The sequence below is a fragment of the Hemitrygon akajei genome, chromosome 12, assembly GCF_048418815.1.
Source record: "Hemitrygon akajei chromosome 12, sHemAka1.3, whole genome shotgun sequence".
In the NCBI taxonomy this organism is placed as follows: domain Eukaryota; kingdom Metazoa; phylum Chordata; class Chondrichthyes; order Myliobatiformes; family Dasyatidae; genus Hemitrygon; species Hemitrygon akajei.
Genome location: NC_133135.1, coordinates 67,556,708 through 67,571,967, shown reverse-complemented (window position 1 = coordinate 67,571,967; position 15,260 = coordinate 67,556,708). Strand labels below are relative to the sequence as shown.

Below are 15,260 nucleotides of genomic sequence, written 5' to 3'. Positions count from 1 at the left end.
TTCACATTACTTGCTTGTACTTCACTATTTTTCTGGATGACAACAAATCTTTCTTTTTCAACTGAAATAGATCTAGCCCAAATATTCTTTGTGCATGGGTTTAGAATATGAGTGTCAGTAAACTTCTCAGCCATAAATTTCTTCATAACTAAACAAGATCCTAAATGTCCCTCCATACTCTCTCATGTAATTTAGCTTTGAAAAGATTAGGTAATTTTGAAATTCAATTCAATGACTTCTTGAGACAAATATTTTTGTTTTTCAATATAATTGATGTAAACTAGTTAAAAACAGAGAATTCTGGTGTTGGGAGCTAGTGAACAAAGAGTCTATTGATATCCATGGGCTTCTAGTTACAGTCCTTAAACCATGCAGCTTTGTAGCTTTCAAAATCCATTTTGGGTTCTTTTGTGCGTACTAGTTTTGAACTGCCCCACCATCTGTTAAATGCATACATTTTTAATCTTAAATTGTATAAATTTCTGTAGAATAATTAATGAATATAGGACCATCCCTAAATTCATGAAGGAATATTTATGACTTTAGCAAATTAAATATTTAGATCATTTTTTGCAAGAATGTATAACAAGTTGTATAGTGCAGTGTGGAGAATGAAGACATTGGATCCAGCTCATTAATATTTACTGAAAGGAACCAGAGATGGGTTAAGTTACTAATTCAGACTTGTAGTGAATTATTAATGCCACTATTAATTCTACAACCACTGTGTGTTACTTCATATGTCACTGTAAAGGATGATATAATTTTGCCTTCTTGTCTGTTTTTTTTAGTTTTCTTGAGCACTCAGCATGCAAAATATAGTAGGGCAGGCTGCTGTAGGAGTGCTGTTTCTGTGGACAACCTGCAGAGTCACAGCCAGACCAGGTAAAGCTTCTATTTCTGTGCTTTTAACTGATATATTTTGCATGGGTTACATCTCTCTTTTTCTCCCTCTCCATGCATTTTCAGGAAAGTACCTTTCTGAACATTAATAAACCAAGTTCTGCTTAACTTACGGCCAATGGAACCAAAAGTACAAATTTTAGAGTATATTGACCACAAGTGTATGATGTCAAGGAAGATATCCCAAGCATGAAAAAAATAGATATAAATGGAAGTTCTTTTCATTTGATTGTAAAAGGAATAATGTCTGTTAGTTGCAATAAACCAAACTGAGCACAGGAAAAATGAAGGAACTTGCAATCTTCTGAAAGGCTTTGATAGCAATAGCACTTGGCCATTTTAAACATGATTATCATGCTTTGTTAACGTCGAAGCAATTTGTGCGCATAATTATATTTTTTTGCTTTGTTTTTGTCCTACCAGGAGTTAAATGTGGTGGGATCCTATCCGCAACAAATGGGAATTTCTCCAGCCCTAATTTCCCAGGATATTATCCATATGAGACCGAATGTACTTGGCTGATTGTTGTTACAGAGGGCTCCTCCATTCTGCTCACATTCCAGCATTTTGACCTTGAATTTCACACTCACTGTGAATATGATTACCTCAAAATCTATAATGGAGTATCTGGGGATGAGGGAAATCTCCTGGGCAAATTCTGTGGAAAAGCTTCTCCTCCTCATTTCTCCTCTTCCTGGCATGTGATGTCGATCATTTTCCGCTCAGATAGGCATGTGGCCAGCCGCGGATTCACTGCTTCATACAGCAAAGGTTTGACCAATTTGTTATCTTATTTGCAATGTTTAACTTCTAGATTTAAATGGTGAACATGTCTTTTGATCTAGTATGTCAGAATTTCAACTACGATTTTGCTAGATGGTGATATAGTGAACATTAGACCAATGATATCCCAGAATTTACTGAAAAACAGATGTTATGAATGTGTGTTGCTGATAAACAGATGTTGTTATGAATGTGTCTTGCCAGCAATCTGTGGAAAGGAGAATATATCCATTGAACTTCAAAATTGCACATTGGTCCAGTATCAACTATTCTGCTATTGACTTTCTGAACTTTCCTGTTATATTTACACAGTAATTTGATTTTAAATCTAGCGATTAATAGGTAAGATCACTGTTAACAATATAATGATAGTTGACAATTTAAATTCAGAGACACTTTGTGGAGTCTCATTTCATCAGGTTATGAAGATATCCTAGAATTGTTTAGAATGTCAAAATTTACATTTGCTGTTTTTTCTTACATTTGCTTTCCACCTCATTTCCTTAAAATCACTTTTTCCTCTTGTAAATTTATTGATGCATCTTAATTTACACATAGTTCAATGTAGCTTGTATCTCAGTTCATCCTTTGTTTATTTCACAGTCCCTAAATTTCATCAGTTTCTCATCAAAGATCCCCATGCCCCGTTCCCCTTGCTATGCTGTGGTTTTTCACTTTTCCAATAATTTTACGGACAAAATTTGTTCTGATATGAATGGTGCAGAAATGAATCAGATTATGAGATGTTTACACCACTGGCCAGTATCTAGTGACATGGAGTAGAAGGATCTAGTTTGAAGAATTTACTCTGCCGCTGGACTCCTGTCCACAGCACTACTTTGTAGGGTGCAGAGTGGAGCCCAAAGAGCAGAATTAGTCAATCTTAGTCTTTTATGATATATTTAACGGGAAATTTTAGAGAAGTAATTTGACTGTTACTTATATCCACACAAACCCAATAAGTAAATCTTTGAGTAGGTGAGACCTTTTTGTCATTTCCTCTCTCCAAACATGCAGAATTCCACTCCAATATTCATATAGTTTTAGCAGTTCCTGATGTTGGAATGCCAATAAACAAAAAGGTGGACTACAAACCTACTGCAAATTACAATCAGGTGTCCAAGTTCTCTACCCTTGCTCCTTGGGCGGAACCAAACCAAGCATTCAGTTGGTTATTTCTCCAAGACAGCAGTTGGATGGGGCCTTGATACGGGATTGAGATAAAATATCAGGAAATGATTTGCATGAACAAAAATGAAATATTGAATGAACTTTAAAATTTCTTGGATTCACATTGATGTTTCAGTTATGCTGCTTACAGATGTATGCGGAGGAGTGTTAACGGGTCTGTCTGGAGTGCTGTCTAGCCCGGAGTACCCAGATAATTACCCTAATAATGCAGAGTGCCGCTGGGTTATTCGCGTCTCTAATCAATCAGTGATCAATCTGATCTTCTACGATTTTCATCTGGAGAGTAATGAGGATTGTAGCTTTGACTATGTGGCCATGTTCGATGGATCCAGCATGAATACCAGACACTGGGGTCATTATTGTGGTGGGACAAAACCTCCAGCTATCATTTCCAGTGCCCATGAACTACTTGTTGTTTTTAAATCAGACTTCAACATTGGTGCAAAGGGCTTCAAAGCATTTTATTTTTCAGGTAATATGTATACTGTATATAAAAATGATAGTTGTATTTAAGAAAGTTTCAAACTATTTTGATAATGGACCACTTTTTAGTATTTTCCTTCTTTTCAAGTTCATTTTAAAGCCTGTTTAAGAATTGCCTATTGAAGGCCTTTAGAGTGATTATTAGTTCCCTTTCCTTCTTCCACTCTATTTCCACTGATGTTAGTTGTGCTTTGAAAGCTCAACATAATGACAAGTTTTAACGTATGATCTTGTCAACATCTACATTTTTAGCATCCCTCAATATTGAGTGACATATGTAACTGGAGTAATATAGTAAACACTGGGAATTTAATCTATAACTAGGGGCAAACCAAACTAGCAGTAATGGCATGAAGAATAAATTTATGGAGTGTATATAAGATAATTTTCTAGATCAGTATGTTGATGGACCAGTGGAGTAGGTGCTGTTTTAGTTCTAGCATTGTGCTAAGAGATAGAGTTAAATAACAATAGCAGCTAAAGGACTTTAAGGTAATAGTGATCATAATAAGATACAATTTTAAATAAGGTTAAAAGTGATTTACTTCTATCCAAAACCACAGTCCTAAATCTAAGCAGAGCAAACAGCAAGGTAGTTTGGCTGTACTAGATTGGAAATCTGTCCTAAGAATATAGCAGTAGAGAGGAATAGTTAATATTTAAATAAGTAATAATCTGAAGAGATATTGCAGATGCTGGAAATCTTGAGCAACAGACACAAAATGCTGGAGCAAATCAGTAAGTCAGGCAACATCTTTGGAGTGAAACGAACATTCCCTGTTATGGGCGGAGATGAAGGCTTTCATCCCAAAATGTCGACTGTTCATTACCCTCCATAGATGCTGCCTGACTTGCTGAGTTTCTTCAAGATTTTGTGTGTGCTGCTAAAAAAGTAATACATTGCTTATAGCAAATATATATCCTTTTAAAACACAAAAGAAGAGGAAATGTACATCAGCCACAGGTGACTGGAGATGTAAAAAAAACAGTTTAGATTAAAAGAAAAAGGTTATAATGTTGCTGAAGGGTCTTGGCCCGAAACATTGACAGTGCTTCTCCTTATAGATGCTGCCTGGCCTGCTGTGTTCCACCAGCATTTTGTGTGTGTAAAATGAGGAAAATGTCAGAATTCAACAGTGGAAGGGAAAGGTAGAATATGAGAATAATCCAGTGAGAAACATGAAAAGGGACCATAAAAGCTTCATAAATATGTAAAAGGGATGAGATTACTGTAGGATAATGTTGATCCTTTGCAGAATGAGAAAAGAGAACCTTATATTAGAAAATAAGGAAATAGCAGAGCACTTTTGCATTTGTTTTTATAGGAGACATTAAAAACATGGAAATATTGGAAAACTACAGGGCAATAGAGAATGGGAGGTAAAATAAATCAGCTTTAGTGAAGAAAGGAATGGAGAAATCAAAGAATTCACATCCCTGAATCCACGTCCCAGAATTCTAAAAGAGGTTGCTATGGAAATAGTGGATGCATTGTTTGTCATCTTCCAAATCTCCACAGATTCTAGAATGTTTTCCACAGACTGAAAAGTTACCTTGCTACTTAAGAAAGAAGGGAGAAAGAAAATGAGAAATTGCAGACCATTTAGCTGACATTGGTGGTAGAGAAAATGCCAGAATCCTTTAAGTCATAACATTCAGCAGAGTCAATATAAATATGTGAAAGGAAAATCTGTTGAATTTTCCTGATGTTGTGACCACCAAAATAGCCAAGGGAAAACCAGTGAATATTATTTATTTAAATATTCAGAAGGCCTTTGTCCAGGTACAAGTGATTATTAAACAAAATTAGTGCAGCCGGGGGATTGAGAATTGTACATTAGTCTGCATTCAGAATTGATTAACCAATGGATAACTGAATGTAGATGGAAATTGATTATTTTTAGTATGTTCTTCTGTAACTGATAGTACATTCCAGGAGTTGGCATTCATACCCTGGCTAATTATAACATACTTAAGTGATTTAGATGAAGGGTCCAAGTGAAATGTATTCAAGTCTTTGCCAGCAGAGAAGCGGAAAGGACATTGGATAGGGACGGTAGATGGAACTCTTCAGATATCTTTCATTCATAAAACCGCCTTTCAGCAAAGTTGATTCTTGCCTTCCTGATAAACAATTTTTCCTTTAAGATTTCTTAACTCAGAACAAAATTCATTTATCAGTTCAACGACAACTGTTCCTGCTTTAGAGAAGCCTGTCCTAACAACTCTCTCAAATTGTTCAAAAAATATGAGGAGTCTTGCCTGTTTAGCAAACTTTTCCAACCGTTCTCCTACTTTTTCTATCAAGTTCTGCAAGATATCAGAAAAGAAACATATTTCTACACAACTTACTGCTACATTGAATCTTCGCTACAGTAAGCTATTGAAATAAACTTAATTTCATAAAAGAAAATTTAAATACTTACATCCTGTAGTATTTCTTTCTTCTTATAATTTCAGGGTTTTAAGATTTCTCACCTCTTGCTGTATTGGTATTACCCTCAATAATTTGCTCCCACATTTATATTTTCCAAGGCTACAAGGAATGATGCCGTGAGAAATTTAAATGTGACTTGTTTCTGGGAGTAATGTACCGAGGTTATTTTTTTTTCTCAGCTTTTCACAGTAATTCTGGAAAACACCAGCAGAACACAAGGAGAAATAGTGGAAATCCAGCTTTCAAAAGAGTGAACATTCCTCTTTCTACTTTGAACACGATGACCTAACCAAAAAGTGGGTTGGAACTTAAAAAAGGTTTGGTAGCATTAGCTCCTTGGGATCCAATGCACATAAAGCAGTTTGCAGCATGAGTGAGACACACTAATCTCCAGAAGGTCAGATATTGGATACTCTTGGAGAGCAGAGACAGGGATAGAAGATGGGTGTCAACAGGTTAGGCCAGTAGTTAAGACCTTCGAAGAGATCTGTATGAATAACGTATGATTGTAATTGGTTTATTATTGTCACATGTAACAAGATACAGTAAAAAGCTAATCTTTCATCCTGTTCATACAGATTACACAGTGCACTGAGGTAGAACAAGAACAATGCAGAATAAAGTGTAACAGCTTTACAGAAAGTTCAAAGCAGGTAAAGGATAAGGTGCAAGGTCATAGCGCGGTAGATTGTGAGGTGAAGAGTCCTTCATACTGTACAAGGGAACTATTCAGTAGCTTTTTAACAGTGGGGTAGAAGCTGTTTTTGAGCCTGGTGGTACCTGCTTTCAGACTTTTGTATCTTCTACCTGATGGAAGTAGGGAGAAGAGAGAAGGTCTGGGGTGGGTGAGGTCTTTGATCATGCTGGCTGCGTTACTGAAGCAGTGAGGAGTGTAGACCATAAGACAACAAATCAGGATGGCTGCTGTATTCAGGAAGCTGAAAGGAAAATGACCAGAGGTCGACGTTGGGATGGCAGGGAAGGAGTGGAAGGTAATGTTGTGGTCAAAGGATGTAACTTTTGGGTTCCAATATCTATACAACCTCTTTTTAGTAAAATTCCTGCAGGGCCTGCCTGATCACTTGGTGCTCCTCTTCCTCTCCCTGACCCTTATTCTAATGCAGGCAACCTTCAGGGAGTAACAGTGAGAGGTAGCAGAACTGGATCATCAGAAATAAACAGTTAGGCTACAATACTTGATGCTCTAAAAACATATAGTGCGTGATACTTCACTACATGACAGTAAAGTACGTGATGCTTTACTGCCCTACTGTGATATGCAAGTCACAGGACTAATTTCAATGTTGACATAGGGAGTTCATGCTGGGAAAGCAATTAACCTTATTTAAACAATCCCTTACCTTAAAAGTTTACCAACCAATGGCTCGTCATAGGGCTAATCCTTCCTATTCCCAGATACAACAGTTTACAGTATGTCAGTACCAGGTAGTAGCCAGGGTCTGGTTTTGTTCAGTGTTGAAGTGTATAAAATGATGATTTATTTGCAGTTTCTATTTTCTAACATTTATCATTTATGTTTGTCATATTTATTCCAGGTGAGTGTCAACAGGTCTTCACAGCCATTAAAGGGAATTTCTCCAGCCCTCGCTACCCAAACATTTATCCTAATAATATCAATTGTCACTGGACAGTCCAACAGCCTCTAAGTTACAGGATCAAGGTTCACTTAATTGATTTTGAGCTGGAGGACAGGGATAGCCTGAGTGATGCCTGCGATTATGACTTTCTGGCAATCTTTGATGGAGACAGTGAGACTGACACACTGCTGGGAAAATGGTGTGGTCGTAACTCACCTCCTTCTCTGTTGTCCAATGGGAACAGACTTTTGTTTGTGTTGTCCGCTGACAGGAACACAGCTTCTCGTGGCTTCCACGTATCCTACAGTGGTGGTAAGTTAGGAGTTCGTCATGGCACAAAGTCGTTAGCTGTGTGCAATCTGAGTTCTGATCCAGTATTTCTGGCTTGTAGGTTTACTTTGCAGTCGAGACAATCAGGCATGGAAATTTTTGGTGACACTCCTCGGCACCTTTGTTGTGATGTGTATATTTCCACAATTTAATACAAAATACTGTAAATGATACACTATGATGTATAATAAAAATGCACTATGATTAGTTTTCTTGGTTACAGATTCAATCTAATTATTATTGGGTCTGCAAACCTCTAAAAAAGAGTCCCAAATTTTTACAAGCAATAAAGCTGTAACAAGAAAAGAAGATACAGTAGACTAATACTAATATCTCTTGAATCCATGGGAACTGGTACACAAAAGTTAACAATAATAAATTACATTGTATCAAGTATTTTCATGTCTCCTTATCACTGCACCTGTGGCCAACACCTTTTTTTCATATTGTACTCAATTGTTTGAGTTTTTGAGGCTATAGTCTTGTGCATTTTTTAAAAGAATGTCAATGTTTTAATTTCTCTCTGCTTTTCTTCCCCATTCATGTTGTGGTATGCTCCAGCACAGGCTACCCTCATTTCCTAACCTAGGTATTCACTTTTCAGATGTGCACCTGTGGAAGAGAGTGGAAAACTTTACAACTGTGAGTGAATCATAACAGAGCACGATCTGTCCTTTCGTCTACACTTCAGGCTGCGTGTGTACGCTTTCCAATTGTACACCAAGCAAGAAAGGGAGAACTGACGACGTATTTTACTCCCTGTGCTACATTATGGAATACATTGAGGTCAAGTGTAGTGGTCCTGCTGGGTCCTGGCAGAGATGAACTGATGTCATTGTGATTGGTCCAGGGACCTTCTTGGTTTGTACAGCTCATTTGCCAACAGAGTCAATTGTCCTATTGGCACATAAAGCAGGACATTCAACAGATGTAGGTTCACTGGACAGTTCGTTTACCAACTGAATGACTGAGTATAACAGGCAGAGTCGTCTGTCTTTTTTGAGGATTATACTATGTAACAGATGCAACCATAGCTACTTAATATTAACTGACTTTTTATCTTTTACTTATTTTAGTCGTTCCCATGAACGTCAGCTGCTCTAGAACAGATTTCCAGATTCTGATAGCTGTGCAGGCTCTTCCTTCGCTCAATCGTAACAGCATTTATCTTGGAAGGCCCGGTTGCATGGCACAGGTATTCGGCTCAACATTCAAGATAATTTCACGGTTTGATGCCTGCGGAACAAAGACACAGGTAATTAATGAGAATAAACTGAGCCGATGGTCAAATATACCTTTATGTCATATCAGAGCATTGAGCTCTTTGCTAGTGAAAAGGAAGCCTTATTGAATAATCTCACTTCCCAACCCTTTAGGTATAAACCTTAAATTGGTCATCCCAGAAGATTTTTCACGTGATGAGAGTTTCTGCCTTAGGGTACCTTTTCAGGAAAGACTTCCAGATTTACACTACTTTCCTGAATGGCTTGCTAATCCTTTTACCAATTAACATATCTGTTTCCCCTAGTTATTGAAATCTCATCGAAGAGGAACAGATCCTTCCTTTTCACCGTGTCAATATCACTTATAATTTTTTATGCCTCAGTTTTAGCCTGGACTGTCTTTCTTCATAACTATCTTTCTTCTAGTCCTGTTAAGATTCTTGCAGAACTCTTCCTTCTCAAGTGTCATCACATTCTTCCCTAAGTATGGTGACCAAAGCTGTACACTGTATTGTAACTTTTACCTTACATAGCTTTAGCATGATGTCCTTACTCTTGAACTGATAAAAACAAATATTCTACCTGCCTTTCCATCTCTCAACATCTGATTATATGATGGAATGGGTTTGAGTGGCTAGTTTTTGCTCCTAGTTCAAATATTCATATCAGTGTTATCTACAGAAAGTAGTTGAAAACTTGGTCCTTATTTCAGTTTTCACTTTGCAGAGAATTAAGAATGCCACCATTTTTGTGAACATTTTGTATATACGTTTTCCTGATGGAACACGTGGTGACACCCAGGAATATAAGATGCAGTGTAATGTCAAAACCAAAGCAGCTTCGTACAACATCATCACAGACACCGAACTGTATCAACTCCAGCAGATGGCCGTGAATTTGGAGGATTCAAATTCTGAAGAATCAAAGGTGGTAGATGGACCTGATGTTTCAAGGATACAAGATACCAGTGACATTGTCTTCATTGGTATTTGTGTTTTGGCAGGACTTCTAATGTTGATTGCTATCATAGGACTGGTTCTGCTGTAGGGGTATGAGGCAATCACACGAGAAATGGGTGTGAACAAGCCTTAGGAGAGCAACCGTAAACACAGGTGCTGGAAATTTTGAGCAAGACACACACACACACACACACACACACACACACACACACACACACACACACACACACACACACACACACACACACACACACACACACACACACACACACACACACACACAATGCTGGTGGAACTCAGCAAGTCATGCAGGGTCTATGGAAGGGAATAAACAGTTGAAGTCTTGGGGCCAAAGCCCTTCATCAGGACTCATCAAGTCCCGATAAGAGCCGGGAACATCAACTGTTCATTCCTCTCCATAGATGCGGTCTGACTTGCTGAGTCCCTCTAGCATTTTGTGTGTGCTGTTCAAGATAACAACTATTTGAAATGCAAATATTAATTTTTTCTCCCTCAGAAGTGCAGGACATCAGTAATTTCCACTTTCCATAAAGCTCTTCTCTGTTGCTCATTTCTAAAATTTTGAACAATGCATAAAGAGGATGGGTCTGTGTAAGCTGCTTTATAGAGCATACTGGTTGTTTTTTAATTCTCATTCTTGTCTTTCTTCTCATATCCCTTCAATATCTCTTCCTTCAATTACCTCTCCAGATCCCTTCTGGATATGTGCTGCTTCAGGCAGTACATATATTCAAATCCTAATCACTCATTTTGAAAAAAAATCAGTTGCCACATGGTTCTTTTAGCAATTACCTTATATCTATGCCCTTTGGTAATCAATTCTTCCACCATTGGAAACAATATCAGAAACAAAACTGTTCATGGTTTTAAACTTTGCTCTGTGTCTCCAAGGATAGCAGCTCTTTGGTTTATTTCTCATTGAAGTGGGTCAATTTTTCACTCAATAGCCTGAATCAGATCTTACTGAAAAGGCAGTTAAGATTCACCCACATTGGAGTCATATGTTATGCAGACCAGGTATGGGAACAAGATTATTTTCCTTGCAAGATGTTAGTAAACTGGACAGAATTTTACAACGATCCAATAGTTTCATAGCATATGTTACAGAGACTATCTTTAATTCTGGACTTGGATATTGCTTGAATTTACTATAAATTCTCCAGCTTCTATAGGGAGATTCAAACCTGTGTCTCAAGATCAATGTTCTGGAACTCTGACCTCCAGTCCAGTGGTTTAACTACAGTGTTCATACAAACATATAACAGATACATTTGCAATTCTCCTTTTGCAAGGAACAATGAGGCAGAGTTGCAGCTATAATAATGGGATCATACTGTAAGTGCACAGAGAAACTTCTTCAGCAAGTTTATTCTGTGTGCCTTGCATTACTTTATAGCGGTCATTAAATTGCAAAAGGATTCAGGAAAGTTTAGTAGCACCTCCACATAAATGACGCTGGTCCCTTCGAACAATTGAGACTGCAGCAGATGCATTGCACTGTTACACCAACTTTTTTATTTATTCCCCTGGGGACAGGTCAGCTAACAGCCTTTGTTACAAGCTCTGATATCCACTTACTTGAAAGCATTCTGTTGTAACCTGTTTTAATCATACCTGTAAGCGGACATATGAAAAATGTATCTAACACAGGGGTGGCAGTCTTCCTTTCTGCTTTTCACACCACCACTATTTTATTTTTGTGACACCATCTGAGCTGGTAAATTTTGAATTTAATTTTGTTGTATTGAAGAGGAGGAAGATTTAACACCTTGCTAATGTTTTTTTTAATCAGAACTGTATTTGCAATGTTGTTGAAGCTTGTTTCTTGTTTTTACAGATTGACCTCCATTTGCTTTAGTTTTTATTCTCTGGAAGAACATTGCTTTTATGAAGTTTGTAGCCTTATAGAATGCACAAATGCCGTCTAGACAAATAAGATTCTGTTAACGATGGAGATCTAACGTAAATGTAAATCAAAACTAGAATACTCAGCATTTCAGGCAACAGTTGTATAGAGAGAAACAGACTTAAAGCTTCTGGTGAGACCTGACGTAGATCGGGAGAGCACTTCGCCAAGCACCTACCAGAGAAAAGTGGGATTTCCCTGTTGCCATTCACTTCCCATTCCCATTCCAACATGTCAATCCATGTCCTCCTGGATTGCCACAATGAGGCCACACTCAGGTTGGAGGAGCAACACCTTATAATCCATCTGGGTAGCCTCCAACCTGATGGCATGAAGATCGATTTCTCAAACTTCCAGTAATTGCTCCCTTCCCACCCCACCCCCATCTTCACCATTCCCATTCCTGTGTCCCTCTCTCACCTTATCTCCTTATCACCTCCCTCTGGTGCTCCTCTCCCTTCCCTTCTTCCATGGTCTTCTATCCTCTCCTGTCAGATCCCCCCTTCCCAGTCCTTTATCTCTTTCACCTATCAACTTCCCAGCTCTTTACTTCAACACCACCCCCTCCCGCTTTCACCTATTACCTACTACCTTGTACTTCTTCCTCCCCTCCTCCACTTTCTTACTCTGACTTCTCATCTTCTTTTCCAGTCCAAAACACCATCTGTTTACTCTTTTCCATAGATACTGCCTGGCTTGCTGCATTCCTCCGGCATTTTGTGTGTGTTGCTTTGGATTTCCAGTATCTGCAGATTTTCTCTCGTTTCTTAAGGCTTCCGACAAATGACCTAAAAAAATAGAGACGTGAAGGAAAGGGAAGGACCGCAGCAATGAGAAAGAGGATTTGAGGGAAGGAGACTGAAGGATAAAAGTGATTCTTAAAGTAGACACGGTGAAGGGGATGATAGTATGGCTTAAAAGAAATAAAGAATGGGTCCAGAAAAGATATAAACAGCAGAGTAAATATTTGATATTGTCGAATTCAATATTACATCAGTATTGAAAGATGCAGTTCAGTATTTTGATCTTTTGTTGTAGTTCATTGGAACAGAATGTGAGGTCAAAGAGAGAAAGGTCAGAGTAGGAGTGGGACGGAGAATTAAAAATGATGGACTGCTGAAGGTTTGGGGTCACTTTATGGTCACACAGTCCAAAGGTTAGTACACAATGAGCAGTGAACACAGTACAGGTCCCTCGGGTTACGAAAGCCAGACTTATGTAGACGAGCTTCTGTAATATTATTAAATTCAGAAGTCCAATGTATATACGTACATTTGTTCCTGTGAATGGCAGAATTATTTTTCCCTCCCTCTCCACTTCTAGTAATTATTCTCCCTAATGGGTCTTATGTGGTTTTGATGCCATGCATTACTACACTGTGGAAGTATTGTCATGTGTTTGATATTTCAGTAGTATTTGAGTACTATGGTGAATATATTGTTTGGTTGAGCATTTGTTGTCGTTTAAATAATTCATTATGTGTTATATGTAAAGGTATGTGAATGGCATCCATCACCACACCACTACATCATTAGTGCGCACCCTGCTAAAAGTAAAACAAAACTAAAACACACATTTCTCGGCTCCGTGTTTTTCTTTCAATTAATTTTATGATTTGGAATTACAAAATGAGTGGGTCCAGGAAGAAAATAAATATGGTTACCACTTTGACTGTTCTTTTCTGTCTACGGACAACATTGGCTTATGAACATCTATAAAAATGGAGCTTGTTTGTTACCTGGGTACAGCCTGTATTCTAAGTTAAATGTACAGGTAAGGGTTTTATTTTGAAAGGGTATTTGGGATCAGGGAAGGAGGAGGTTAAAGTGAAACTAATTGTACAGAATGGTGTCATGGAAAGTGAGGAGCTGTGTTTTTCTTTAAAGTCATTCATTCCCTGCAAAGGCCAACATTTTTGCTAAATGCTAATAGATGTAGGAGGCTTGAAAAATTGCATAGTTGCTTTGTTGGGATGTCCTCGGATCGATAATATAGGTCTCTGAATGCCAATCCAGTAATTTAGCCTCTATGTTATCACACTTAGAATCAGAATCAGATTTATTATATATTGTGAACTGGTTGTTCTGTGCTCCCAAGTGCTTGCAAGATGGATTGAACATACTTGGCAAAAATGAGAGCTTTACTGGAAATTTTTCTTAGTGTGTCGCACCAGACAGTCAGCCATTCTTGTCTGGTGCGTGATGTCAGGATTGGTCTCCTTTCGGATTAACTGGGTCATGGTATGAACGTTCCTGACTCGACCCTTGTTTTTTTTTAAGTGGCTATCTCGAAGCTCGACCCGGCATGGATGGACAGCGTGCTCGGGGGTGGCCCGACTTGGATTTGAACTCGGGAGCCTTCGCTCCGGAGTCCGGCACTGATGCCATTGCGCCACCAGCCGGCCACTGGGAAATTGTAAACTATTCATGTGACAGCTGACACAGGCATTATCCATTGGAAGCAAATAGGAAAAGATTGGAAAAGGGGAGAAAACAAAAATGAATTGGTACCAGGAAGAAAACAGTTTCAAAGCATTGCTGTGAGAATGGTTCTACAAGAATAATATTGCTTGTGGAGTTTGGGAAGAAAGCAAATATGGCGACATGAAGTTCAAATTGAGGTTAGAGGCAACAGACAGATCTCTAGGTGAGCTGTGAAGGAGTACCTTGACTTTAGCTTCATATATAGTCTCAGAGTCATTGTACAGAAGAGATATGAAGAAGAAACAAAGTCACATTCCCACCAGGATGTGATCTGACAAAATTAATGCCACTCTGTTAGTAGGTTTAATGTTAAATAAATATATATGTATAAATGGAGAAGTGTGAGAAATAAGTTGATTGGATTATAGCCCAATTCTTTTGAGAAATAGTACATCATGTGTATTTCAAAAATTCAGCTAGATATGGATAATTGGAAATTGCTCACAAACAAATACACTTAGGTATAAGCACAATTTAGGACAACAAACATAATAATTAAAACAGCTGAGAGATTAATTAGGAAGAAGATTTCTGCTGATTGTCCAACTAATGGGAAAGGCTTTTTCAGTTGACAGTCTTGGCAGAAAATTAAAGTATTTTAGGACAAATTGAACTGAAATTTCAGGTACAACTGAATTGATGTTTACTGTAAACTCTGGTGGTTGGTGCCCAATCATTGGATGTATGTTTGTGGAAAAAAAACTGTGTTCTTTTTTTACAATAAAATAGAAGGAAAGAATATCAGAATAATATTATTTCTGATTTAAAATAGATTGTCCGCAAGTAAAAAGGCCCGGCTAGATCATATAGAAACATAGAAACATAGAAAATAGGTGCAGGAGTAGGCCATTTGGCCCTTCGAGCCTGCACCACCATTCAGTGTGATCATGGCTGATCATCCAACTCAGAAGCCTGTACCTGCTTTCTCTCCATACCCCCCCCC

At 38.1% G+C, this 15,260-nt stretch overlaps 1 protein-coding gene across 1 annotated transcript; it reads left to right on the top strand.

Moving 5' to 3' along the window:
* Nucleotides 1-700: 700 nt before the first annotated feature.
* Nucleotides 701-13,363, top strand: cdcp2 (CUB domain containing protein 2). The gene is given in 8 exon segments (XM_073063362.1): nucleotides 701-743; nucleotides 746-805; nucleotides 808-885; nucleotides 1,327-1,674; nucleotides 3,008-3,349; nucleotides 7,354-7,707; nucleotides 8,802-8,980; nucleotides 9,675-13,363. Coding segments are annotated over 8 exon segments (1,725 nt in total). The 3' UTR covers nucleotides 9,996-13,363.
* The last annotated feature ends 1,897 nt before the right edge of the window (nucleotides 13,364-15,260 follow it).